Below are 27,056 nucleotides of genomic sequence, written 5' to 3' on the forward strand. Positions count from 1 at the left end.
GGACTCGAACCCATGAACTGTGAGATCATGACCTGAGCTGAAGTCTAACGCTTAACCAACTGAGCCACCCAGGCGCCCTTGATGGGTGCTTGAGTTGTCTCCCATATTTTGCTACTACAAACAATGCCTTAACAAATAACATTGTACATATATATATATTTTTTTACATGTGTGCAATATTCCAGTGTTGATCCCACTGGAAAATGGGAAGAGTCTGGGTAAAAGGACCATGGAGTCTTGCAAGAGTTGCAACCAGGAAAAAGAGAAGTTGGGGAGCTGCTGCTGGGACAGGTGCCACAGACGCTGTGGGGGCAGCCACCATACAGTTGCATCTTACAAGAGGTGGCCACGTGGCCTGTGGCTCTGTCCTGGCATATGGCACTATCCACGTCTATAGCCCTTGGCCTGGTCTTCATGTCATTTTTTTTTTTTAACTTACTTGGAATTCTGGAGTGAGCACCCCAATCTGAGACATTTCTGCTTTTTCCTGTACTTGGGGAAATAGTACCAAGGATGTAGGATGGGTTGCAGGGCTGGTTCCTCAGGAGCCTGTGCAAGGGCACACACATGGGGCCTGAGCGTTTACCTCTAGAGCCAGCTGAGTGGATTTAGCAAACGCTCTTGGAAGCAACTCCCTTTCACATCAATGCTTATTTGTTCTTGATAATGAAAAGTGATGCTAGCATCTATTAAAGAAGAGAAAGCGTCCTCTTGTAAGCTCTATTGGACAAGTGAGCACTTGTTTTGGAGTCATCTGCAAAGGCGTGTGACCCGGAGACTCTGTGGGAAATGCCTCACTTCTGCAGCTTTGGCTTCCAGCTGTTCATTGGAGCCATTTTAGGAGTTTTGTTGAAAATGTCAGAAGCAGAAGGCCCCAAGCTTTTCCAGCACAACCCACACTTGGAGAAGGTGCAAGCCTTCTTTGTGTCACAAAAGAGGTTTCCAGACCTTGTTCCTGAGTTAACTGAGCGATTCCAAATTCCGAACTCTGTGGCGGGTTTCTGTGTTTCTGCAGCCAACACCAGTGCTTTTCTGTGTCAGCCCAAGCTTGGGAAGTGCGGCCCCCAGACTGGTGCATATTTCTCTCTGGGTTGTGTTCTTTACAGAATCAGCTCTAGCCGTCTATCCTTGTGCCCAGGACTGGTCCACAGCCATCTCACGTTGCTCTGAACGATCCCTGGAGCTTCTCTCCTTCATCAAGGAAGAGCCATGGTGGCAGGTCCTGGCTGTGAATTCTGCTCCAGAGAATGACTAGCTCTGTGACTTGAGCAAAGGACTTAGGCTTCTCTGAGCCTCTGGCTGGCTCATCAGCGTCCAGGGATTAAAGACACCACCTGCCTTATAGCAGGTTCGAGATGTTCTCAGTGCAAAGCTTGGGCATGATAACTATCCTTATATTGGATACTTGTTCTTATAATTACTGTTTTTTTTCAATTTTTAACATTTTATTTATTTTTCACACACACACACACACACACACAAAACGTGAGCAGGGGAGGGTCAGAATGAGAGGGAGACACAGAATCCAAAGACAGGCTTCAGGCTCTGAGCTAGCTGTCAGCACAGAGCCTGACGTGGGGCTCAAACCCACAAACCGTGAGATCATGACCTGAGCCGAAGTCAGACACTTAACCGACTGAGCCACCCAGGCGCCCCCTTATAATTACTATTAATTAAGAATTATTTATGGCTTCTCTTGTCCCTCCCCACTTTATAACTCTAACGTTGGCGTTATGGGGTGCATGGATTGTATCTTTTTTGAACCATGGGACTTTGACTCAAAGGAGACCCAAGTGACTTATTTTTGTTACAGGTTCATCCAGATGTGATTTACATATCACACAATTTACCCACTGTAAGTGTACAGAGAGATAATTTTTATAACTGTAGTAGTAGCTGTTTTTATAACTGTACGTAGTAGCTGTGGCATCCCCACAATCTGCTTTTATTTTATTTTATTTATTTATTTTTTATTTATTTCTAGTAGAGAGAGACAGCGTGAGCAGGGAGGGTCAGAGAGAGAGGGAGTCACAGACTGAAACAGGCTCCAGGCTCCGAGCTGGCAGTCAGCACAGAGCCCGACGCAGGGCCCGAACCCACGAACCGCGAGATCATGACCTAAGCAAAAGTCGGACGCTTAACTGACTAAGCCACCCAGGTGCCCCTTAGAATGCTTTCATTACCCTCAAGTCCCCTCCTGCCTATTGGCAGTCAAGCCTCGTGCCCACCCCACCCCACCCCCAGCTCCAGCCCCAGCCAGCCGCTTCTGCTTTCTGTCTCTAGTTTTCTAGAATTTTCACATAAATAAGAAGGTACTCTTTAGTGAGCTTGTAAAAAAATAACCAAGCCTGGCCATGCCCTAGACTGATTCTGATCCTCCAGAGCTGGTAATCTTTTCCAGCCTTTGCCCTTTCCTTCCCTGAGCATAATGCTTCTAAGTTTCAACAATGCTGTTGGCCTTAGTGGTGTGTTTCCTTTTGTGGCAGAGTAGTTTAATTATACCATATCTATCCTAATAACAGCATTGGTTAAGATTTTTTTTTTTTTGAGAGAGAAAGAGGGAGGAGAGAGCACACACACGTGAATTAGTGGTGGTGCAGAGAGGGGAGAGAATCTTAAGCAGGGCTTGATCTCACTGTGAGATCATGACCTAAGCCAAAATCAAGAGTCAAGAGTTTGGTTGCTCAACCGACTGAGTCACCCAGGCACCCCTAAAATCTTTTTCAGGGTAAATGGAGAGAAAGAAGAAAGTTAGGAAAGAAGGTTCTTAAAAGTATAGTAGTTCCATATCCTAATTTTTCGAAGTTTTTTTTTTAAAGTAATCTCTACACCCAACTCATGACCCTGAGATTGAGAGTCATATGCTCTTGTGACTAAGCCATGCCCTCCTGCCCCAGTTTTAGAAAAACAGGCTATCAGGGGCACCAGGGTGGCTCATTCAGTTAAGCATCTGACTCTTGATTTCAACTCAGGTCATGATCTTGAGGTTCATGAATTCAAGCCATGCATTGGGATCCGTGCTGACTGCGCAGAGCCTGCTTGGAATTCTCTTTCTTCCTCTCTCTTTGCCCCCCTACCCCTTCTGTTCGTACTCTTTCTCAAAAATAAACTTAAAGAAAGAAAGAAAGAAAGAAAGAGAAAGAAGAGAAGAGAAGAGAAGAGAAACAGGGGTGCCTGGGTGGCTCAGTCGGTTAAGTGTCCGACTTCGGTTCAGGTCATGATCTCATGGTTCGTGGGTTCGAGCGCTGCGTCGGGCTCTGTGCTGACAGCCAGCTCAGAGCCTGGAGCTTGTTTCAGATTCTGTATCTCTCTCTCTCTCTCTCTCTGACCCTCCCCTGCTCATGCTGTCTCTCTCTCTCTCCCTCTCTCTCTCTCAGAAATAGATAAAACATTAAAAAAAAAACATTTAAAAGAAAGAAAGAAATGAATAAACAGACTATCAAGGGATTGTAGGACGGGGAAATGAGTGAATTAGGAAAGGGCCATAGACCGAAATCTGAGGGAGCACATTATAGGCATAGACAATGGTTTCTCTGTATGAATGGGAATGTGAGGACTTGGTGCTTTTGGCTTGTTCTTTTTTAAAAATTTATTTAATTAAATGCTTACATTGAGTATGCTTCTCACATCATATATTATACCCATTTAAAGTGTAGGATTTAGGGGTGCTTGGGTGGCTCAGTCGGCTGAGTGTCAGACTGTTGATTTTGGCTAAGGTCATGGTCTCAAGGTTTGTGGCATCAAGCCCCACATCGGGCTGTAGCAGAGTCTGTTTGGGATTCTTCTCTCTCTGCCCCTCCCCTTCTCCATCTTTCTCTCTCTCTCAAAATTAAATAAGTGAACTTAAAAAAACCTGTAGGATTCAAAGAAAAAGTATATAGGTCAGTGGCTTTTCAATATATTCACAGTTGTGCAACTACAGACAATTTAAAAACATTTTCATCATCCTAAAATGAAATCCATGTCTCCATTGCTCTCACTCCTCAGCTCTACCCATCCCAACCCCACCAGTTTTAGGCAGCCACTAACTAATGTCCGGTCTATAGGTTTACCTATTCTGGACATTTTGTATAAATTGAACCATAAAAAACAGTCTTTTATGACTGGCTTTTTTCCCTAAGTGAAATGTTTTTAGGATTCATCCATGGTCTAGCATGTATCAGCAATTAATTTCTTGTTAATAATCTTTATATGGATAGACCACATTTTATTCATTTATCAGTTGAGGGATAAATGTTTTCGCTTTTTGCTGGTGTGAATAATGCTGCTGTATCATCTGTGCTTTGTTACATTTTCCTCTGATGTATATAGGGTGCTGCTCTTGAAATAAAAAACAAAAAAACAGGATTTGGTAGGGAGTTGGTGTGGGTAACAAAGCACCTTCATAAAATGTGACTGAGAAAAATGTGAGGTGCCTGTTTTTCCCATCATGTCAGCATTCAGTGGCCGAGGGCAAATTGGAAAGGAAATCACTGAGTCTGCTCAAGTCTCACTGCCAGACAGTGGTGGAGAAAAGAGGAGGTCCCAAAACAAGCCAGGCTGTGGAGAAGCCAGAGTATGCAAGGGTTAAGACTGTGGCTCTCAGGGTTCATTTAGACTTATATTTGAATTCCAACCCTGCCATTCATTGCTGTGTGACTCTTGGGAGAGTCACTTAACTTAACGTCTCTGGGCCTTTACTGATAACATTGAGAGAGTGATCCTTCCCTTAGTGGTTGTTATGATAATATAAAGTATTTATTCTACCTCTGGCCTTGCATGAAGGAGCCCTTGAAGAGCCATTCTTCCTCCCTGGGTCTAAGCACCTGGGGCAGATTTAAAATATGCTCAGGGCTGGGTATTTTTAAAAGCATCTCTGAGAATCTATATCCAGAGCATGTTGGACCCTGGTTGAAGATGATGATAGAGATATTTTGGTCAAGGTGCTTTATTGCACAGGTGGGCAACTAAGACCAGGTGAACCCTTCCTGCTGCATTAGGGGCGGGGATCTAGTCCCCTAGGCCAGGCCTGCGAGCTGCCTTTACCAGTGAGGGGTCAGCAAGAGCTAGAGGGAGGAGGGAGGGGTTCAGCTGCCTTGGAATTTGGAACAGGGTGCCCTTCCTGGCCGCAGGGAAACCAATAGAAAGGAAAAGTGGGCAGATACAGTGGTGTGAGAGGGAGCCTTTTCTTTCTAATCAATAGGCAAACAGTTCCTGGAGTTGCCCAACCTGGCCACAGGAATGTTTCCTGGATTGCAGCCTGTGGGAATGATCAATTATCGCCTCTGTATTTAGGCAGGCGGTTGGGTGTTTGTGTACTTAACATGCAGCCAGAAGTGGTGACAGTAAAACTCCAATTCAGTGTGGAAGCCAGAGGGCCTCCCCATTCTCTTTGTTCTTTTTGATGAAACCAAACCAGTTTCCCTCTGTCCGTCTGGGAAGAAGTCCCTGCTCCACCTTGGCCACAGGCAAGCCGCCAGCTCCTGGTAGAGTGGAGTTCAGTGTTTGCCCACTTTCCTTTTTTAAATGAATCGAGATGAGATTCCTTTTCACAGGTCAGTGTCTGCCCTGGAAAACTGAAGCCCAGCCCTCAGTCTCAGACCTGAGCAGAGCAGCAGCCTGAGCTTCTCTGGCTGAGCCCCAGCAGCCCCACTGAGGCAGGAATGTTGAGCTCAAACTGTGTGAGGTTTTATCAATGGGTGCCGGCTCATTTCAGAACTGTCCAGTGGAGGCCTGAAAAGGCAGAGGATTTAAAACAGTTGTTTTCCGGCCTTGATGTCAAAAGGACAGGGGGCTGGGGAGGCCCTCTGGCCCTTCTAGACTGGAAGCAGGAGCCGGTGTGGCCTGGGTGGGATCCACATGCTAACACTGCTTTCTTTGCACCAGAAAGTCAGCCCCGGGGGGGCAGGGATTGTTTCCTGTCATGTTCATGGCTGGGTTGTCGGTACGAGAACAGCAGGTGTGTGGTCGGTGTGCAGGACTTTGAGTCAGACCTGGAACTGTCCCCCACACTGGTTTGGCATGCAGCCAGTAGCTGGGACAAGCTCTTCAAGTGCCACTTCTTGCAGGCCTTCCCAAATGCCCTTTATTAAATTGTCCCCTCCACCCTGGCTGCTGCATAAAGCCTTGGAACACCCTCACCTGCTTATTTTTCTGTTAACACCTTTTCATTCATGACATTTGTTAACAATTATTAATGATCTGATTCCCACTGGAATGTAAGCCCCAGGAGGGCAGCAGCCTTACTTTATCTACTGGCTGTATTTCTCAGGCTTCAGAGTGATGCATGGGGGCAAGTAAGGGCTCAGTAAATATTTGTTGAATGAAGAATCCTTGAAGCAGTCCCTCCAAGGAGATAGATGGACATCTCCACTTACAGAACAGGGAACCGGTGCTCGGGGCGGGCGGTGTCAAAGTAACTTGCCTTGGTGGCATGTAGGAAACAGAGGGGATTTGAGCCTGACTCGGTTTGACCCCATTCACACAATGTACAACTATAAGAGTATTTGCAATGGCTTTACTCCGCAGCTGGAGTTGGTAAAGAAAAAAGAAAGTGCCGTTTATGACACTTTTTATTCTGCTGGTTCTGATCAGTGTCTTGGTGTTTGCTTTCCGGAGGACTAACACTGTGTTAGACCACGCACACACACACGGCTGGGAGGCAAAAGTCTACCGCCAGAGTCACCCAGGCAGCATGAGTGATCTTAAGGCCAAGCGGGCTCCCCTCGGGAGCTCCCCCTGGGCTAAATTTTCCTTGATCTGTAACCTCACTGTTTTTTGTCTGTGAGATGATACCTTGCTCTCCACCTCAGTCTGTTTTATTGTTTTTATATTTTTAAGATTTTACTTTTAATCTCTACACCCAACATGGGGTTTGAACTTAGAGCTTCGAGATAACAGTCGCAAGCTCTACTGACTGAACCAGCCAGGCACCTCATACTTCAATATGTTTTGATGGAAACAGATGTGAAGGGGCCTGCTCCTTAGTTCCTGCCCAGGCCCAGATCATTGTTGATGTCTCTTTTCAGGGTGTTAGTTAAATGAAGACAGAGTGGGTGCCTGGGTAGCTTAGTCGGTTAAGCCACTGACCTTCACTCAGGTCATAATCTCTCAGTTCCTGAGTTCGAGCCCCATATTGGGCTCTGCATTGGCCATGGTGAGGCAGCTTGGGATCCTCTCTCTCTCTCTCTCTGTCTCTGTCTCTGTCTCTCTCTGTCTTTGTCTCTCCCCCTCTCCCCCACTCTCCTTCTTTCTGTTTCAAAACAAATAAATAACTTTAAAATTTTTATAAAAAATAAGATAAGAGGGGCACCTGAGTGGCTCAGTCAGTTAAGCATCTGCCTTCTGCTCAGGTCATGTCACAGTTTGTGGGCTCAAGCCCCCCTCCTCTACCGCTATCGGGCTCTGCACTGACAGCAAGGAGTTTTTTTGGGATTCCCCACCTCTCTCTGCCCCTCTCTCGCTCACGTTCTCTCTCTCTCAAAAAATAGATAAATAAACATTAAAAAAAATAGAGCCTGCACACTATTATAAATTTTTTTTAATTGTGTTTATTTTTGAGAGACAGAGACATAATGTGAGCAGGGGAGGGTCAGAGAGAGAGGGAGACACAGAATCTGAAGCAGATGCCAGGCTGTGAGCTGTCAGCACAGAGCCTGACAAGGAGCTGAACCCACAAACTGCAAGATCATGACCTGAGCCAAAGTCAGCAGCTTAACCCACTGTGCCACCAGGTGCCCCCTGAACCTGCACTTTAAAAATAAATAAAGACAGACCACTTACTTATTATTTTTATAATTTGTATATATATTTGTATTTATTTTGTTTCAAGTTTTTATTTACATTGTAGTTAGTTAACATATTGTGTAATATTGGTTTTAGGAATAGAATTTAGTGATTCATCACTTACATATAACACCCAGTGCTCACCACAGCATGTGCCCTCCATAATCCCCATCACACACCCAGCCCATTCCCCTACCTCCCTCCACCAATCCTCAGTTCTCTGTCATTAAGAATCTCTTGTGGTTTGCCTCCTTTCTCTTTTCTTTCTCCCTCCCCCGAAGATCATCTGTTTCTTAAATTCCATATATGAGTCCAATCATATGGTATTTGTCTTTCTCTGACTTATTTCACTTAGCATAATACATTCTAACTCCATACACATCACTGCACATGGCAAGATTTCATTCTTTTTGCTGGCTGAGTAATATTCCATTGTATGCACATGTATATGTGTATGTACATATGCGTATACCACATCTGAGACGACTTGTAATTTGTTCTGGGCAAGGTCATATTGGGAGGCTGGTAGAAGGAACGTGGTAGACTTCATGAAAGTGCCCTTCCCATCCCTGAGGTCCCAGGGGAGCTGCCTGTTAAGGGAGGTTGGGTGGGGTGCAGGCACCACACTGGCAGCACTCCTGGAGCATATCATTCAGGTTTTGTGAACACAGGCTGTATGTCATGGTGGTCCACGGGAGTCCAAGCTGCTTATCTTCCCCAGAAAAATGTTTGAGGTTTAAGCTCTAACTGATGAGAGGAACTTCAACTTATTTTAACTCTGTAATGTCGTGACCTACAGCGGAACATTCTTGGATCTGAAATTTAAAACTTCCTCTTTCGTGTGTCTGTCTGAGTGTCCCTGTGTTTTTCTGCGGCCCTGGGGCTGGATTTCCAAGGCACAGCATTCCTTGAAGGAGAGAGAGGGAGTATATGTGTATAAGGGGAAGATGGAGATAGGGGACACTTTGCTGTTGGGATTACTGTTACTCCACCTGTCCTGTTCTCCTGTGGGAACTGACTTTCTGTTACCCATTCAGCTAGGAACTAGTTGACAAATGGCTTATCCAATACTAAGGTGGTTAAGTCCTGACAGCTGCCTCCCACCGCAGGTTTTGCCACTTCATAGCTCTGTGGCTTAGCGGGGTCTCTCCACTGAGACTTCTGAGCCTCAATTTCCTCATTTATTAGCCAGACTGCTAAGTTCCTACCACCCAGGGCCAGTGTATCTAGTAAGGCTGTGCCATAAGGTTGCTAGTTCTCCTGTAGCAAATGAACACATACAGAGACATAGGAGCTAAAAAGATTATCTTCTTGATACAACTTGAATCTCAGATAGAGGCCTGATAGTCCTTTCCTTCCCATTATTTATTTATTTTAGTTTTTAAAAATTCTGTCAGCACAGAGCCCAACGCGGGGCTCGAAGCCACGAACGGTGAGATCATGACCTGAGCTGAAGTCAGACGCTCAACCAACGGAGGCACCCAGGTGCTCCTCCTTCCCATTTTCTAAACATGCATTTTAATTTTATTATTATTATTATTATTTGTGCTAATTTTATTATTATTATCATTTGTGCTGAGCATGGGTGCTTAGTAAACCCGTAATGTTGAGTGATTTCATGGACACCCATCAAAGGAAAATGTTCCAGAATCACCCAGTGCTGTCAAAGAAAATAGAACCTAGAAAGAAATTTTATAGGCGGCAGTATCAGTGGAGAAGTATGGCTTGGTGATTAGAGTTAGAAGCACCACGCCTAACCAGCAAAGAGAAACTCCTACGTGTCTCCCTAGGATTTCTTTCATACATCAAGTTAAACGTTTTGTCTTGTATCTTCAGTATTTAAGGTAGAAACCAAAGTCCTTGGTTTGGGGGTAATGCAATGGCAACATGACCCCCGGGAGTTTCAGGGGCCTCGGGAGCCTCTCTGATCTTCTTGTTGTGTGTATGACTTTGTCTTCCTAAGGCTGAGTGCTCAAGTTCAAATCGTCCTTGAAATAAATCTAAATGCAGGGTTCTATGGTGTTGGCTGTGGGAAATGCGTCCCAATGAGAGAGAAACAATCCATAATGCATGCCTTTGTGTGTAGTGTGGGGGAAACACTGCTTTCAAGTAGCTGCTGCTAAGAAATTGGGTTATCCCACTAGTTAGCAAATAACTCAACTCTGGTGAGCTGGCTTTGATTGTAGGTCCCTGTCCTTAAACCTCATCTCTCAGAAATACATGAAGGCTTTTGAAACTGTCTGGTTTCTACCCACTCACATTCCAGCTGTGGGGCTGGGTGGGGGTGGAAGAAGCAACCGAATCCTTGAAGCAGGACTATTTGAGCCACAATGGCGATTCCAAGCAAAGAATGTTGCTCAGCGCTCAAAGCCCTGCCCCTGGACCAGGAGCTTTTCATGAACTTGAGTTTAATTTTTATTTGAGCCTCAGTCACTTCTTCCAGGGTCCTCTGATTAAAGCTACTACTTGATGCCACAGAAGTTAGAAAATAGGGCACTTTAAGGATGAATAACCCACAAAAGACACAATGCGTTAAAGATGCTTTTTAAAAAGTCGTTCTTATTTTTGTCATTTTAAAAGAAATTCATTGTAAATGTGATGCACAATATAATATGTACAAAGATAAAGAAGGATGATACGTTTAAGAAATCAGAATCTCCTGCCCCTTCTTCAACTGCAGTTTGAATCCCCCCCACCTCCACCCTAATTACCATTAACCTCCTGGTGGGTAGAGTTTCCTACTGTTCTGGGATGTTTAAAAAAATTTTTTTTTCTTAATATTGCTGGATAAGCATATCCTCATTTTGCAAATGGAAACAGTGGTGAAGAACACTCACTTTGGAGCCAGACAGCTCAGCCCCTTCACTCACTCACAAGCATATAATTTAGGACAAAGAAAGTGGAGGTAGTGGTGCCGACCCCAAAGAGTGGCAGGAGGTGGGGAGGAATTAAATCAGAACACAAAGAACACAGTGCAAGCGTCTGGCTTTTAGAGAGTGGGATGAGGCAGAGCGGTTAGAGCAAGAACTCTCAGACTGTCTGGGATCCAGTCCCAGCTCTGTGCCTTATGGCCTGCCTCAGTTTCCCCACATGTAAAAAGGGGACACTGGTAGGTAGTACTACACTCAGAGTTCTGGGGTGAAGTGAGTTAATATTTGTAAAGTGGTTAGAATGGAGCCTGACACTTAGTGTTCTACAAATGTTTAAAAACACTAAGAGAATAGTAGATAAAAGGTAGTTGAAGCTATTAGTTGAGGCTGTGGTTTCTGATGGTGGTGGTAGTGATGTTATTGTAGGGAAACGATGTCCACACCTAGAGATGGCCACCCGGGTTCTTGGCTCTTGTCCCTGGGATTTTGGTTTCTAGACCAAATGACAGGTTTTAGGGAAGGAGGTCATCCTGACTTAACTACTTAATCCTTTGCTGGCTTTATTTTTATTTTTTGTTTACTTTTTTATTGTGGAAACGTTCAACTATACCCAGTCCCTATGGACTGATGCTCTTTTTCTTGTTTGACTCCCCCATGCTGCCATTAGTGGTCAGCGTGGCTCTGAGACATGGCCTGGCCCTTGTTGAGTTTGAAGCGAGCTTCCTAGAGCCTTCTGGAGCCCTGGAGTTTCCCTCATCTTTCCTGTAATTTCTGGTTTCTCAGCCCAGAGGATCAGATTGCACGGGAAGATAATGGGCCTTAATGAGCACCTGGAAATTCAGGTTGGGGCTGCCCACATTTCTCTGTCACTTCTTAGTCACTTCTCAAGGGGTGGGGCTTACCCACCATTAAGGCAAGATGACCCAAAGCAGGTTAAGCGCCTTGGCTCAAAGCTGTTTGCAGAACCATTTAAAAATGTTGAGGCTGCCACCCTTGGCAAGCCCAGTCCTGCCTGTCCCAACGTTCACTGCCCAGATTTGGGCCAGCTGGGGAAAGGAATGAAATCCTTGTGATAACACCAGAGCGCTCTTGTCCCTGTCTGTGTGACCATCCCCCTGCGCCCCACTCAGGTCAACCCATTACTTCTGCTGGGATGGGTTTGGGGGAGGGTTGTTTGAAAAACATCTAATTTGAGACTGAGTTCCTATTTTAAACTTAAAAGGCGGTATCTGCCCATCCTTCAAGGACTTTGCCTTTGTTCTTCTCATTTTATGGTTCACCTGGTCATTTAGCAAATACTTGGCTTCTAGCAAATACTTATAGCTCGCCTACCCAAATGAACAGAAAAAATAATCATTATCTTCTGCTTGCACTGCTCTTTCACTTTCAAAATGTGATCACAGTCACTGTCTTTGTTAATATTCACAAACACCCTAAAGAAGTAGGCTCTGTCAATGGTGGTATCCTTCATGTGTCAGTAGAGAAAACTGAGATCAGGGGGTTTAAGCATGTTGTTTAAGGCCACTCAGCAAGAACATGGTGGAATTTGGGTTTATTATCTGGTTACAGATAATAGATACAGAACCAGCCTATAAAGTGAGTGTAGAGATGGGAGCATGGCTGTGATTTTTGTTTTCATAAACTGGGAGGAGGGAGGGGTGGGTAAGTGGGTGGGTAATTATTTGAAGGACGCAGCTCCCTTCCTATGAACTATCTCTGGCTGAACAGCGACTCCCAGTTACTTGCACAAGGTGGCCCCAGATTTCTGTCATCCCTGGATTCTAGTTAGGAGACAAAACCATCCTTTAAAATAACCAGAGTCCTAACGGTCTCTTCAGGGCAAGGGACTAAGTAACTCAGGTTAAGGGCCAGTCCCAGCTCTGCTTTTCACTAATTGTAGGATGTCAAGCAATTTTCTTAAGCTCTCCAAGCCTGAATTTCTTCATCTTCAAAATGGAGATGATCGGGGCGCCTGGGTGGCTCAGTCGGTGAAGCGCCCGACTTCGACTCAGGTCATGATCTCATGGTTTGTGGGTTCGAGCCTCATGTCGGGCCCTGTGCTGCCAGCTCAGAGCCTGGAGCCTGTTTCGGATTCTGTCCCCCTCTCTCCCTGGCCCTCCCCTGTTCATGCTGTCTCTCTCTCTCAGAAATAAATAAAACATTAAAAAAAAAAAATGGAGATGATCATGGTGTTCACCCACCCACCCCAGTCAGGTCTTATTTTCTCTGGAAAGGGTGTGGCTGTTGGCTTCAGAAACATTTGCAATGGTGGCCCCTGGTGGAAGAAAATGAAAACTGCAGCCCAGGCATTAAGTATGGCTTTAGGACTTGGTGGCAGATATGTGATTGTCATGAATGTAGAGGTGTCTAACCTTGTAAAATAGGCTCAAAGAGCAGGAATTTTTATAAAAGATCTACGTGGACAAAATAAAAATTCCACTGGAAAAATGAAAGGCGAGTATTTGAAAGGGATGAAAACAGGCCACCTTGAAAATTTCCCAGAATGAGCTGTTTTATCCACCGTTCCCTCTGCCTAGTAGGCTCTTGAGCCAGGTTTCTGGCTTCTGCAGATCTCTGCTCAGCCACCTCCCCTAGAGAGATTTGCTCTCACCACCCAGCCATAGTACCACCTTTCTGAATCCCTCTCCTCCAATCACTCTTGTATTACCCTCTTTAATTCCTTTCTATCTAGCATTTATCATTTCCTGAAATGATTGTTTTCTGTATTTGTCCATGTTTTCCACAACAGTGTAAACTTGGTGAGGAGCAGTGCCTTGTCTATCTTGTCTACAAGTTTGTCCTTAGAGCTCAGCACAGTTTCTGGTATAGAGCTTGGTGAACACCTGTAGAATGAGTCCTTCAGGACATGTTTCACCACAGCGTCACCAGCTTTGGGTATTGATAGTTTTTTAAGTTTTAATACCTCAATAGCTATAAGGTTTAAGTAGAATTTTGAAGTCATTGGTTATAACATTCCTTGACACAAGCAGTCCTTCCCTGTCTTTTACATTTGTCTTGCTGCCCTGTATGATCAGGTTGAAGACTTACCTTTGCAACTTTCATTATCTCCCCTGACAATGATCGGTTTCTCGTCTGCGTCAGATTGCAAGCAGGCATTAGCTCTCTATGCCTGAGGTAATAAGAATAGAATTAGCCCTCAGTATGTATTTACAGGTATCAGTGTCTTTTGTGAGATTCTCATGAGGGTGGAATAAATGATTAACCAAAGCCACATTTGTTTTTAAAAAATTGATCGGACAGACTTTAATATAGTGCTTATTATGCGACAGGCACATGCAGATGTATCTTTAATCAACCCTAGTATGTAGTTGCTCTTGTTGCCTTCATTCTACAGATGGGTAGACTGAGGCACAAGGAGATTAAGTCATTTGCCGAAGATCACAGAGTTAATAATAAGCAGAGCAGGGACTTGAACCCAAGTAGTCTGTTCCAGAGTCCATATTATTTATTTTATTTATTTAAAAATTTTTTTAATTAAAAAAAATCTTTATTTTTGAGAGAGAGACAGAGCATGAGCAGGGGAGGGGCAGAGAGAGAGAGGAAGACACAGAATCTGAAGCAGGCTTCAGGCTCTGAGCTGTCAGTATAGAGCCTGACGTGGGGCTTGAACTCCTAGACCGCGAAATCATGACCCGAGCCAAAGTGCTTAACCAACTAAGCCACCCAGGCGCCCTCATATTCTTTATTTTAGAGAGAGTAATTGTAAGCAAGGGAGAGGGGTAGAGGGAGAGAGAGTCTCAAGTAGGTTCCACACTCAACTCAGAGCCTGACCTAGGGCTTGATGCCACAACCCTGGGATCATGACCTAAGCCAAAATCAAGAGTGAGATGCTTAACCAGCTGAGCCACTCAGACAGGTATCCCCAGAGTCCATACTCCTTACCATTATGCTCTGTGACCCTCTCTTATTATCCGTCACTGGTTTTGAAATGTCAACATTTATTTACTTATTTAAAATTTTGATTTTATTTATTTTGAGACATAGTATGTATGGACATGAAGGGAGGAAGGGAGGGGGATAGAGAGAGAGAGAGAGAGAGAGAGAGAATCCCAAGCAGGCTCCAGGCTCTCAGTGCACAGCCCAACTCAGGGCCCAGTCCCACAAACTGTGAGATCGTGATCTGAGCTGAAATTAAGAGTTAACTAGTTGAGCCACCCAGGCTCAGTTACCCCAACTGTTACTTAAATGTAGAGTCTGCAGTGTTTCACTGTACCTTAGTCTCTAACTTTTGGACTTAGCAAGCATTCTGTCTCAGTAATCTTAGTGGTCTGTTTTCATATTGTCAACAGCCAGCTGAAGGAGAGGTCCCTTTTTTGTTGTTGAAAAGAAGTTACTTTCTAGACAGGTCACTGTACTTTACAAGTAGATAAGAAAGAAAATCAGACCACAATGAACAGTCTCTCCGTAATTGTGAAGGACATAAAAATAATATTGACTATTTTGTTATCATTGTTGTTCTGTCTCCAGAATTATGGCTTGTTTTGTGTGAGTCAGGCTTTCAGTGGGTGAACCACGTTCACTTTTTAGAGAAGGAACACTCGTGCCTTTAATCTGCCCCATTTCCTAATCCCTGTGATGTGTGCCCTGCAGTGAGTTTTGAAGGATGCACCGGTCAACCAAGGACAGCCTATTTTTCTGATGACACACGAATCAAAGTGGGCACCAATGGTGTGGTTACCGTCAAACGGCCTCTGCAACTTCATAAACCGGAGATGAGTTTTCTTGTCCACGCCTGGGACTCCAGCCGCAGGAAGCTCTCCACCAAAATTACGCTGAAGGCAGCGGGACATCATCACCACCACCATCACGTATGTCGGAGTGTTTCTTGGAAGTTCACTATTGTTTTAGTCTGCTGGCTAATGCGGACTCTCCTTGGCACCATTCACATTTGGGACTGGATAGTTTTTTGTTGGGATGTTTAGTGGCAGCCCTGGCTGTAGCCCGCCAGATAGACACCAGTAGCATGCCCCCTAGCTGTCACAACCCAAAATGTCTCCAGATAGCCCCTGACCCCCTGGGGTTGGAGAATCACCTCTAGTTGAGAACCATTGGTCTAACTGAACTAATACTTGCTGGGAATGTTTTTGAGTTTGAGCGGGGAGGGATCAGCTGGAATGATGGCATGGTGTGAATGTCTATATTTTCTGCAGGAAGTGTAGAATAGTGGGTAAGAGCATGGACATTATTTGGGAATGAATCATAGCCCTGCCTGAATAGCCATGGGAGAATTACTTAACCTCTCTGTGCTTGAAATTCCTTATCTGTAAATGCATATAATCATGGCTGCATGAATTAATAGGTGTAAAACGCTACAACTGTGCCAGGCATACAATAAGTACTCAATGATTGTTAACTGTGTACTTTGATTAAGTACAAAAAACAGTGATTTTTCTTGTAGGGAGAATGAGCAAGAGATCAATTCTCTGATTATTATATTTTACTCTTTGTATTTCTAGTGGGGATAGTCTTAGAGGGGGAGAAGAACCAAGGGGAAACTTTTTTTTTGGGGGGGGGGTAGGTTTTTTTTATTTATTTTGAGAGAGACAGGGACTGCATGAGCAGGGGCAGGGCAGAGAGACAGAGAGAGAGAGAATCCCAAGCAGCCTCCGAGCTGCCACGGCAGAGCCTGATGGGAGCTTGAACTCCTGAAACCGTAAGATCATGACCTGAACTGAAACCAAGAGTTGGACGCCCAACTGACTGAGCCAGCAAGGTGTCCCTGGGGTTTTTGTTTTTAAATAAGGAAGGAAGAGTGGATATTGAGTGGCAGTACTGTGACAGCTGGTTTGAGGTTCACTTTGTTTTATCTGTATTTCAAGAGACCCTGTGGTCCTGCATTAGGGGAAAGGGTGACATTCCCATCTCTCCTTTCATTCATATAAGAACAGATCTTATATCTATATCAAAACATCATGCTATACACGGTGTGTGTGCGCGCGCTTACGTGTGTGTATAAAAAAGTTTTATTTGTCAGTAACATCTCAATAAGTCTTGGGGGAAAGTAAGACCAGATTTAACTTTCCAGTGCTTTGTCTTTGGGTAGATTTTCTCAGCCTGGTATTTTTTCTGAGGGACACATTCCATGCTCAGTATGTTTAGACATGGTTCCCTTTAATGTCACATGAACATACTAATATTCTTTTACCAGTGTTCATCATTCTTTATTATCATTCTCTGAAAATACTCTGCAGTTCTGATGTCAGCAAGGCATTTTCTTTGTCTTCCTCTTCAGGATGACGAATGAATCTGTTCATTCACCAATGCTGTATGCTCGCCACGGCTGTGCAAAATGGTCATTTTTAGGCCTAGGATACATTGTGGGCAGTCCTTTGTTCTTGTGTTGCATCTAATCCCAAACTCAATTTCATTAAAACCGTAACTCAGTGTTTGCCACCCCATCTAACCATTGTTACTACCATTTGTTTTTGTTTTTGTTTTTAATGTTTTATTTATTTCTAGGAGAGAGAGAGACAGCGTGAGTAGGGGAGGGTCAGAGAGAGAGAGGGAGTCACAGACTGAAATAGGCTCCAGGCTCTGAGCTGGCAGTCAGCACAGAGCCCGATGCAGGGCTCAAACCCACGAACTGCGAGATCATGACCTAAGCGAAAGTCGGACGCTTAACCGACTAAGCCACCCAGGCGCCCCTGTTACTACCATTTGTTGAGCCCTTCTATGTTTCACACAGTATTCTAAGTGCTTTATCTGCATTTTATTAGTATCTCACTTAATCCTTCCATTATTATCCCCATTTTAGACCTTAGGAAACCGTGGAACAGAATAAAATATTCTGCCCAAGAGGAGGAAGTGCCATAGTGAGGCTGTATAGCTAGACAACCTGCCCTTGGCTTAGGATGGACTGCTTCTGGAGAATATTAATCCAAGGATGCAGAGAGAGAGAAGGAGGGAGGGAGAGAGTTAAGGGGTATGTGCATAACCAATATGCAGGAATGCAATACTGGGAAGGATTTCTTGTCTCATGTCTATCTTGTGCATTTTGAAACAAATTTGAAAAGCCAGGAAATAGTGCTTCAATCACATTTGGTAAACAGTGATTAGTGATTATGTGGGGAGTGGGAGATGGAATTGTCCTCTGGAACCTTTACGGTATTACTGCTAATCACTTTAATGCACTTAAACAATTTGGAAGAAACTTTCTTTCCATCATCAACTATCTTATTTCCCTGTGTGTGCATAAAGTTATCTTTACCACACATGAAAACTGTTCAATACAAGTCTCAAGGGGTATTTTTGGTTCCCATCCCAACAGCTTCAGTTAGAACAAATGGAAACTGAATAGGTAAAACAATACAATGAGATTAAAGAATTTGTATTGATCACAAAGCAGTTCTTAGTACCAACTCCTAAAACTTACCTCATCTGGGCTGATAACGCCCCTCTGGGGGCCTATACTCCTAGGAAAAACATAAAAGGAAATTGAAACACTTGAATATCCAGTTGTTGAATAAGCTCTGATATTAAATCATCAGAGTGTAATGTTCCATTAAAAGCAACAGGTATAATATACATACGCTTGAAATAACTTGCAGATGTATAATTGTGTATGCATAATGATTACTTGAACTCTGGGCATTAGAAGGATCAAAAGAGAACACCATCTTGATTATATGGCAGAGAGGTTCATTGTGTTGTGAACCATCAACTGCCCTCAGAATGCTGGAAATGCTGGCTGGGTAGGTGGAACTGTTGGGCCTGTATTATCTGTCCTGAATTACCTGATTTTGCTCTTCTTCTTTCCTTTTAGGACACTGTCTCTGGAACCCAGACAGAAGTGCTCACATTTCCCAACCCCCAGCATGGTCTCAGAAGACAGAAGAGAGACTGGGTTATCCCTCCTATCAGCTGCCCAGAAAATGAGAAAGGCCCGTTTCCTAAAAACCTGGTTCAGGTAGAGAGAAGAAGTTCTTTATTTCTCTGGGAGCAATTAGACAGAGAAGGACCAAGAAGAAAAAGGGAAAAGCCCCAATGTCAGGTTCTTTCCTGATAATTCTGTTTCTTTCTGTTTGGTCTTTAGATCAAATCTAATAGGGACAAAGAAATCAAGGTTTTCTACAGCATCACTGGCCAAGGGGCTGACACACCTCCTGTTGGTGTGTTCGTTATTGAAAGAGAAACAGGATGGCTAAAGGTGACGGAGCCTCTGGATAGAGAGCAAATTGCCAAGTACATGGTGAGTATCTCTCAGAAGCTTGTTAATGATGGGGTCATATCCTCCCAAAACTTTTTGGCCAACCCGTGTTGGATCCCCAGATCAGATGCTCTGGATGTGTAAGGCTTTATCTGATAGCTCTATAACTGTTAATAAAGGGAGATGACAAGAAAGCCAGGAAACATTGGAGGTGTTAATTTTTTCCTTATTAGGAATAAAGAGAGGAGAGTACTTAGGCATGACTGAAGATCCAAGATAGCAACTTATTCTTAGGGCCAAAAATCCCTGGCCCAGAGAAAGAGGCCAGTGATGATATTGGGGAGCAAAAGCCATTCTTAGGCCTCAGTATCAGAGTGAGCTTAGAGAGCTGCAGGGTAATACATTGAGGCCAAATGCAAAAAAATCTGGGAGAGACACTAGACTGAAGCAGTCAGAGCAAACATTACCCTTCTGGGAATAAATCAGAGCGCTTTAGGGTTCCACTGTTGCCTCCTAGGCCTGACTCCCCAGCCCTCCTGTGGGAAATAGGAGCTCCTGTCTGGTAGGTGTGATCTCCAGACCATGAATCCTTACATATCATAACCTCAAACATTGTTATGACATCATTGAAGCAGCAACACATGTCCAAGAAAAGTTCTCTGCTGCGGGGGGGGGTCCTTCCTTGGGTCTTAAGAGAATGGGAGGGAGTGGAGGCCAATCACATGACTCCTCCTATTTCTTCCCCCTAGTTGGGGCCCATGTAACTCTAACTTGGCTGTTTCAGCTCTACTCTCACGCTGTGTCTTCAAATGGGGAAGCAATCGAAGACCCGATGGAGATTGTGATCACGGTGACAGATCAGAATGACAACAAGCCTGAGTTCACCCAGCAGGTCTTTGAAGGATCTGTCCCGGAAGGTGCTCTTCCAGGTATGGCCAATAATGGCATGGAGTTCCCAAAAAGACATTTAGATTCTTTGGACTTAAATGTTTTGGGGCTGGTGTTGGGGATCAGGCCAGTCATAGAGCTAGAACTTCTTTAGAAGTGCGAGCGATGTGTGTAAAACATCCTTTCTACAGAAATGTGTATTATAAAATAGGAGCAGTTTAAGAACCTTCCCTGAATAAGAAACAGATGCATGCCATTCCTGACCACATTCTTTTCTCTCCCCTGTAAAGGTAACCACTGCCCTGACTTCTGTGGTAATCATTCCTTTGCTTTCATTTATCTATTTCACCGTGTGTATATTTATCTCCATATAATATCGTGTTTGTTTTGCATGTTTTCAAACTTTATGTAAATGGAACCACACTCTGCATGCACTTCTCTGGCATGTTTCTCTCATTCAACTTTATGTACATATAGTTCTTTGTGTCAGTGCCTATAGTCCAAGGTCATTCATGCTCATTGCCCTGTAGTATTCCTTTGCACATATCTCCTGATGGAAACATGCAGGACTTTTCGTAGGTGTATATCCATAATAGTGTGTGGCTCAGTTGGAGGGATGTGCCTGTTCATTGTGACTACTTGGTGACAAACTGTTTTCCACAGTGGTTGAACCAATTTACACTCCCACCAGCAATACATATCCTGCAATTTTAGACTTTTTAGCTCTGTTGATAGTGCGATGGTATCTCCATGCAATTTTAAATTGCATTTCTCTGGTTTATTAATGGGCTAATAAGCGTTTTCTATGTTTGCTGGCCCTTTGGGTTTCTTCTTTATGACTTGTCTCTTCAGTCTTTTCTTCCCCCTTCGACTATTTTTTCCTTTTCCTAGTGATCCCTAAAGAATTTTTTTTGATGTTGTAAGTACTAGTCCTTTGTCTGTCACAGGTGCTATTAATATTCTCCTCTACCTTGAAGGCATTGATCGCAAATGACCATTCTCTCTGGTGAGGCCGTGACTGAGAAGCCAAGTTGGAAATTTGTGGGATTTTTCCCTATTTTTCACCTCATATACTCTGTTTGAGAGACATGGCATGGTGTTTCAGTTTAAGATTGCTTATTTCCCATAGTCCTCACCTCCAGCCCCATACGATATATCTTTCGGAAAAGATGAGTTCCAAGAACACTGCTCGTTTGGTGGAGTACTCTCTTCCTCCCCTACCATGTTGGTAAGAATTTTGGAAATTAGAGAATGGAGACCATGAAACCATCCCTAGCTCCTCCCGGAACACTCTGGACAGAATTGAGCTGAGCAATGTTGATAAAATCCAAAGTACAGCTTGACTGAATCTTCCTCTCCTTTGACACTTCCAGGAACATCGGTGATGCAGGTCACGGCCACAGATGCAGACGATGATGAGAATACCTACAATGCCGCCATTGCGTACACCATCCTCAGCCAAGAGCCCCCGCTGCCTGAGAGTGCAATGTTCACCATCAACAGGGAAACAGGAGTCATCAGTGTGGTCACCACCGGGCTGGACCGGGAGGTCAGGGGTCAAAAGGATCCTAGAGGGGGTTGAGGGCAAATATATATCAGCTAAATCACTTGGACCGTACAAAACTCGGCTGAGGCCAGTTGCCACATAGTATGTTTATGGTGTGAACTTTGCATCTAAACACCTATCTTGAGGTTCTATACCTAGAAAGCAGGTGCATTCAAACAAATGATAAAATAAGTGGTTTTGATGCCCTGGGCTGCACCTGATATAGCTCTTGGTCATGACTCAAATGTGTTTGATCTCTGCAGAGTGTCCCCACGTACACACTGGTGGTTCAGGCTGCTGACCTGCAAGGCGAAGGCTTGAGTACAACTGCAACAGCCGTGATCACGGTCACTGACATCAACGATAACCCTCCCATCTTCAAACCGACCACGGTAATTTTGCAGCCCAGGACCTTTCCAAAGAAAGGTCCTCTGTTTCATAGTGCTCATGGGTGAACCCTTTGGCATCTTGCCCCAGACTACTGAACTTGAAGAAGCAAGCAGATTAGGGTGGCACTTGTCCCTGTCATCATCAACCTGGACCCTACTGGCACAGGTTTGTGAGACTGCAAATGGCACCTGAGATGCCTGACTGGCTCAGTCAGTGGAGCATGTGACTCTTGATCTCAGGGTTGTGAGTTNTCAGGTTTTGTTTCTTCATTGAACAAATATTTTCTAAGTTTATAACGCTGGAACTGTAGGGACACCTGGGTGGCTCAGGCGGTTAAGCATCCGACTTTGGCTCAGGTCATGATCTCACGGTCAGTGGGTTCGAGCCCTGCATCGGGCTCTGTGCTGACAGCCAGCTCAGAGCCTGGAGCCTGTTTCAGATTCTGTGTCTCCTTCTGTTTCTGACCTTCCCCTGCTCATGTTGTCTCTATCTCTCTCTCAAAAATAAATAAAACATTAAAAAATTAAAAAAAAATAAGGCAAGAACTGTGTTACGCACTGGAGATACCACCACAGATGAGATAGACAAAGATTCTATTCTCACTGGACTTGAATAGTCTAGCTAGAGAGATGTTTAACAACCTGTACAAATTATTGTGTACAATTACATTAAATGTAATTGAGGACAAAATCCTAAAAAGCCACATGAAAGAATCTTAAATCTTAAAAAAAAATTTTTTAATGTTTGTTTATTTTTGAGAGAGATAGAGATCGAGTACAAGCAAGGAGGGACATAGTGAGAGAGGGTGAGACAGAGAATCCAAAGCAGGCTCCTGGCTCTGAGCTGTAGCACAGAGCTCAATGTGAGGCTCAAACTCAAGAACTAAGAGATGATGACCTGAGCTGGAATCAGATGCTTAACTGACTGAGCCATACAGGCACCCTAGATCCTTAAGTCTTAATGCATTCGTTAGAAATCAGCTCAGTGGTTAATAACAGAGCTTGACTTGTCACAAAAATCCCAGAGCTAGATTATCTACGCTGTCCATGAAACCTCTTTTGTCTTACTTTGCCACCATCCTTGGTGCATGACTTCCACCCTCAGTGTCCTTTTATGGCCCCAGATGGCTACTAGAGCTCCAGCCATGTCTGTGCTTCGTTCAGGAAGGAGGCGAGGACACGGGGAGCAAAAGGTGTTGCTGCTCAGTGAAGTCCTCTTATTTCTGTGCAGACTCTTACTACAAGTTCCATTTACTTCTTAATAGCAACTGCAGTCTTCAAGGATGACTGGAAATAAAATATGTTGTCTGGGCACTTTGCTGCCTCCAATAATATATTGCATGAAAAAGAGGTGAATGGATATTTAGGCGATTAGCAGTGTCTACCACCCTAACCTAGGCATTGTGAGTAACATTTATTGTAAGATTTGAAAGGAGGTTGGCCAATGTGGGACAAGGGATAATGGAAGGGTGCTCTAGGTAGAGGGGGCAGCATATGCAATATGCCCTGAATCAATAAAAAGCTTGATACATAGCAAGAACAGAAAAGCAGTCAGTGTAGTAAACCAAATGAGGTTGGGTCCTGCCGGACCTTGTAGACTGAGGTAAGAATATTAGAATTTATATTCTTATATGAGTGTAAGGGGATGTCATCAAGGGTTTTAAGCAGAGGACTCGGCTGACCTGACTTTTGTTTTAAGAAAATTATTGGTACCAATAGGAATGATAGGGAGAGGAGAGTAGTGGATAAGCCACAGTGTCTTCAATTTGATTAAGATCATAGTCATCAACTGGGTCAGAATGTGCTGAGGGGCTCAGGTAGCCAGGTCCTTAAGAAGCTACTTCAGGTAGTCATGAAGGATGATGTTCCTTGAGTAGTATTGGTTGCTCCACTAACAGGAAGTAGAGGCTATACTGATGGAGTGGGCACTTCCTCCAAGACTCTTCTTGATTCTTGGTCTCAGAAAGGACTTCCTTAGCCCTCTGGGATCTGGCTCATCTATTGGGTCTCAGGATGTCATAAGTAGTCCGTTTTCTCCTTTGCTCTGTAGTACCATGGGCAGGTGCCTGAGAACGAAGCTAATGTTGAAATCACCGTACTCAAAGTGACTGACACTGATGTCCCGAATACCCCAGCGTGGCAGGCCGTGTACACCATATTGAACAATAAGGATGACCAGTTTGTTGTCACCACGGACCCAGTAACCAATGATGGCATTTTGAAAACAGCTAAGGTTTGTATAGTACCTGGCCAAATGCAGAAACTGACATCTTGGCAACTCCCTGTCCACTGGTGTCTTCTCCAAAGTAGAAGTAGCATGGCATTGGTAGGGTGGGGGTGGGAAGCTTTCCCAGGATCTTTTGGACCATTTGGGGTTTGCAGCAACTGTTCTGGCACATGTGAGACTTAGGAAGCTCCTTGAGGTTGAAGAGGAAGAAAATACCATCTGTTTTAAAAGACTTGCTCCTTGAAACATCTACCTACTCCTCCCCTCCATATCCATTATTTCAAATGAGAGGGAAAATGGTTTACTGGTCTCTCTGCCATTTTGCTGAATTATTTTAGAAGTGGGACAAATGACTTTTTGAAAGATGTTTTGGAAACCTAAAAACTTAAGAAGTTCAGTGATTTCCTTGTTGAGGTTACTCAGAGTTAACATATCCCTGAATCAGCCCTAAAGCTTTGACTTCCTCTTGAGCAAGTGAGCAGACCATTCATTTCTGCGTTACTTACTACATAATCTTCCCTCCCCCTAGCCATCCGATGTCAACATTTTCTATGCTACCAACGAAATAAAGAAGCTAGTAAAATAAGTCCCTGCCATACACAAAGTTCTTCATCAGAGTTCCCAGTTTATTCCTTCCAACAACTCCATGAAGTAGTTCCTTTTCCTACATATTTAGATGTGGAAACAGATCCAGAAGTTAAGTTGCTTGGATCACACAGCTAGGATATGGCCCAGCTGGGCTTTGACCTTGTTGCTCACTGATTCTGAACTGCATGCTGTCACTAAACTTAATTGAGGTCATTGAAGTGGACAAGCAGGGTCTTCTGTCCATCTGCTGTCACATGGATGGCATGTCACATGGGATATGAACATTCTTACTGGTTTTGAATAATGAATGACTTGTGCTACTGTTTGTTCATTGGGGTTTACTGTCTGACGTGTCACGAAGTTTGTTTAATTTGGTTTCATATGGTTAAACCATACAGTTGCATGGTAGTCAGTGGGAGCTTTTTAAAACTACCCATGTCAGGACCCCACCCTCAGAGACTGCTATTTCCTGGGTGAGAGTGCAAGCCTCCATTTTCTTCATAAGTTCTCAAGTTAATTCTTCCTAATTAAGCTAGATTTGAGAACTGCTAGGATATTGCTAATCAAAAGCAATAGTTAAGGACTTAATTTTATTTATTTTTTTTTAACTAACATAAAATGTATTTTTGAACTCCTTTCTTTTTCACTCTGTAGGGCTTGGATTTTGAGGCCAAGCGACAATACATTCTGTACGTGACTGTGGAGAATGTGGCCCCCTTTGAGGTCATTCTCTCCACCTCCACAGCCACAGTGACCGTGGACGTGGAGGATGTGAATGAAGCCCCCATCTTTGTGCCTCCTGTAAAGGAAGTGCACATACCTGAAGACTTCGGTGTGGGCCTAGAAATCACGTCCTACACTGCGGAGGATCCAGACAAGTTTATGGAACAGAGGATATCGTAAGTGTGAGGATTTTTTTTAACAGACTTGCAACAACTGAATGTGTGTGTATAAAATACTTTCCTCATAGCATTTTATCATCATCTTTCTGTGCAAGACCCCTTTTTTTTTTTAATGTTTTATTTATTTCTAGGAGAGAGAGAGAGAGACAGCGTGAGCAGGGGAGGGTCAGAGAGAGAGGGAGTCACAGACTGAAACAGGCTCCAGGCTCTGAGCTGGCAGTCAGCACAGAGCCCGACGCGGGGCTCGAACCCACGAACCGCGAGATCATGACCCAAGCGAAAGTCGGACGCTTAACCGACTAAGCCACCCAGGCGCCCCAACAAGACCCCTTTTTTAAAATTCCATTTTATTTCCATTCCCCACACTTCTTCATTTTCTCCATAGCCAACCATTCCTGATTTGCTGTTGCTTCCTGTCTTCGAGTTCATGCAGTGTACTAGGAATGTGGTTTTAATTTACATACATGGTGTTGTGTTAGAAGTATCTGTTTCTTCTCCTTTTAAACTTGAAGCCACCCCTGTATTCTAAATCACACCCACAGATGTTAAAATCACACGTGCAAACCAACAACAACACCCCATGACCATGTATGATAAAGAATGTTTTTAATCTTTTGAGGACTGTATTTGACTAGTAAAAAACTGTGAGAGCACAAATCCAAACAGGACACGTGTATCTTTTTAGTAATACCATGATTTCCAAGGAGTAACAGGCCTCCGCCAATGTGCTCACTTTCTCTTCTCAGAGAGATAGGTTCCTACCTATCTACTTTAGGGGAAACTCTCAGAACACTCTGAACTATCTTTTTTCCAAGTTTATTTTTTATTTAAGTAATCTCTACTCTCAATCTCTAACTCATGACTCCCAAGATCAAGAGTCAACAATGGTCTTTCAGTTGAGCCAGCCAGGAGTCCCACGCTGTTAACTATTTACAAAAAGCATTATACAAATCCAGGGGCACCTGAGTGGCTCAGTCAGTTAAGTGTCCAACTTTGGCTCAGGTCATGATCTCACAGTTCATGGGTTCGAGCCCCGCATCGGGCTCTGTGCTGATAGCTAGCTTGGAGCCTGGAGCCTGTTTCAGATTCTGTATCTCCCTCTCTCTCCGATCCTCCCCTGTTCATGCTGTCTCTCTCTCTCTTAGAAAAATAAAATAAATAAAATAAATAAAATAAAATAAAATAAAATAAAAATAAAAAGCTTTATACAAATCCAGAGTAGCATCTTGCATAGTAATTGAGCATGTTCTTGTTCTGGGGGTTGTTTGTGTTTTAGCGTTAGTGCTTTTAACTGGTTCAAGTTGAAGTTCAAACAGTTTAAGTGTGACTTCAGCCTCTAGGGTTATTTTGGGAAGTGCTGATTCTGTCCTGAGTTAAAGAGTTCCTGAATACCACAAGACCACACAAGTACCCTGTATAGGAGGAGCTATATAAAGGGTGCAGGTAGAAATCTTAAAGGCTGCTAGCACTGAGTCATTAGGTCAAGAGTGAGGGGAATTTTTAAATGGAGGAACCAGACTGATAACACCCAAACCTTCTGATTGTATTTAACATTTACTTAAAAAAAAAAAAAAAAAAAAAGNAGGAAATATTTTTTTGGGAAAAAAAAGTTGAGGCAGAACCCAGTCAGGCATTAGAATCTGATTTTGCATAAATGCAGAGAATGAAGAAACAAATGCTACAAGGAAGCAGTCTGCCAAATGCAGAATGCGGGA

General features: G+C 43.9%; 1 protein-coding gene across 1 annotated transcript in view; it reads left to right on the forward strand.

Moving 5' to 3' along the window:
• The window catches only part of CDH1 (cadherin 1), an 83,693-nt gene that overhangs the window by 41,497 nt on the left and 15,140 nt on the right, over positions 1-27,056 (forward strand). Inside the window, exons 3-10 of the mRNA XM_077755657.1 lie at positions 15,246-15,463; positions 18,418-18,561; positions 18,688-18,843; positions 19,586-19,730; positions 21,063-21,238; positions 21,499-21,627; positions 23,675-23,857; positions 25,094-25,338. Coding sequence (XP_077611783.1) covers positions 15,246-15,463; positions 18,418-18,561; positions 18,688-18,843; positions 19,586-19,730; positions 21,063-21,238; positions 21,499-21,627; positions 23,675-23,857; positions 25,094-25,338 — 1,396 coding nt within the window. The remainder of the gene's footprint in view (positions 1-15,245; positions 15,464-18,417; positions 18,562-18,687; positions 18,844-19,585; positions 19,731-21,062; positions 21,239-21,498; positions 21,628-23,674; positions 23,858-25,093; positions 25,339-27,056) is intronic.

This window comes from Crocuta crocuta, unplaced genomic scaffold (assembly GCF_008692635.1).
Source record: "Crocuta crocuta isolate KB4526 unplaced genomic scaffold, BGI_CrCroc_1.0 scaffold152, whole genome shotgun sequence".
NCBI classification, from domain to species: Eukaryota; Metazoa; Chordata; class Mammalia; order Carnivora; family Hyaenidae; genus Crocuta; species Crocuta crocuta.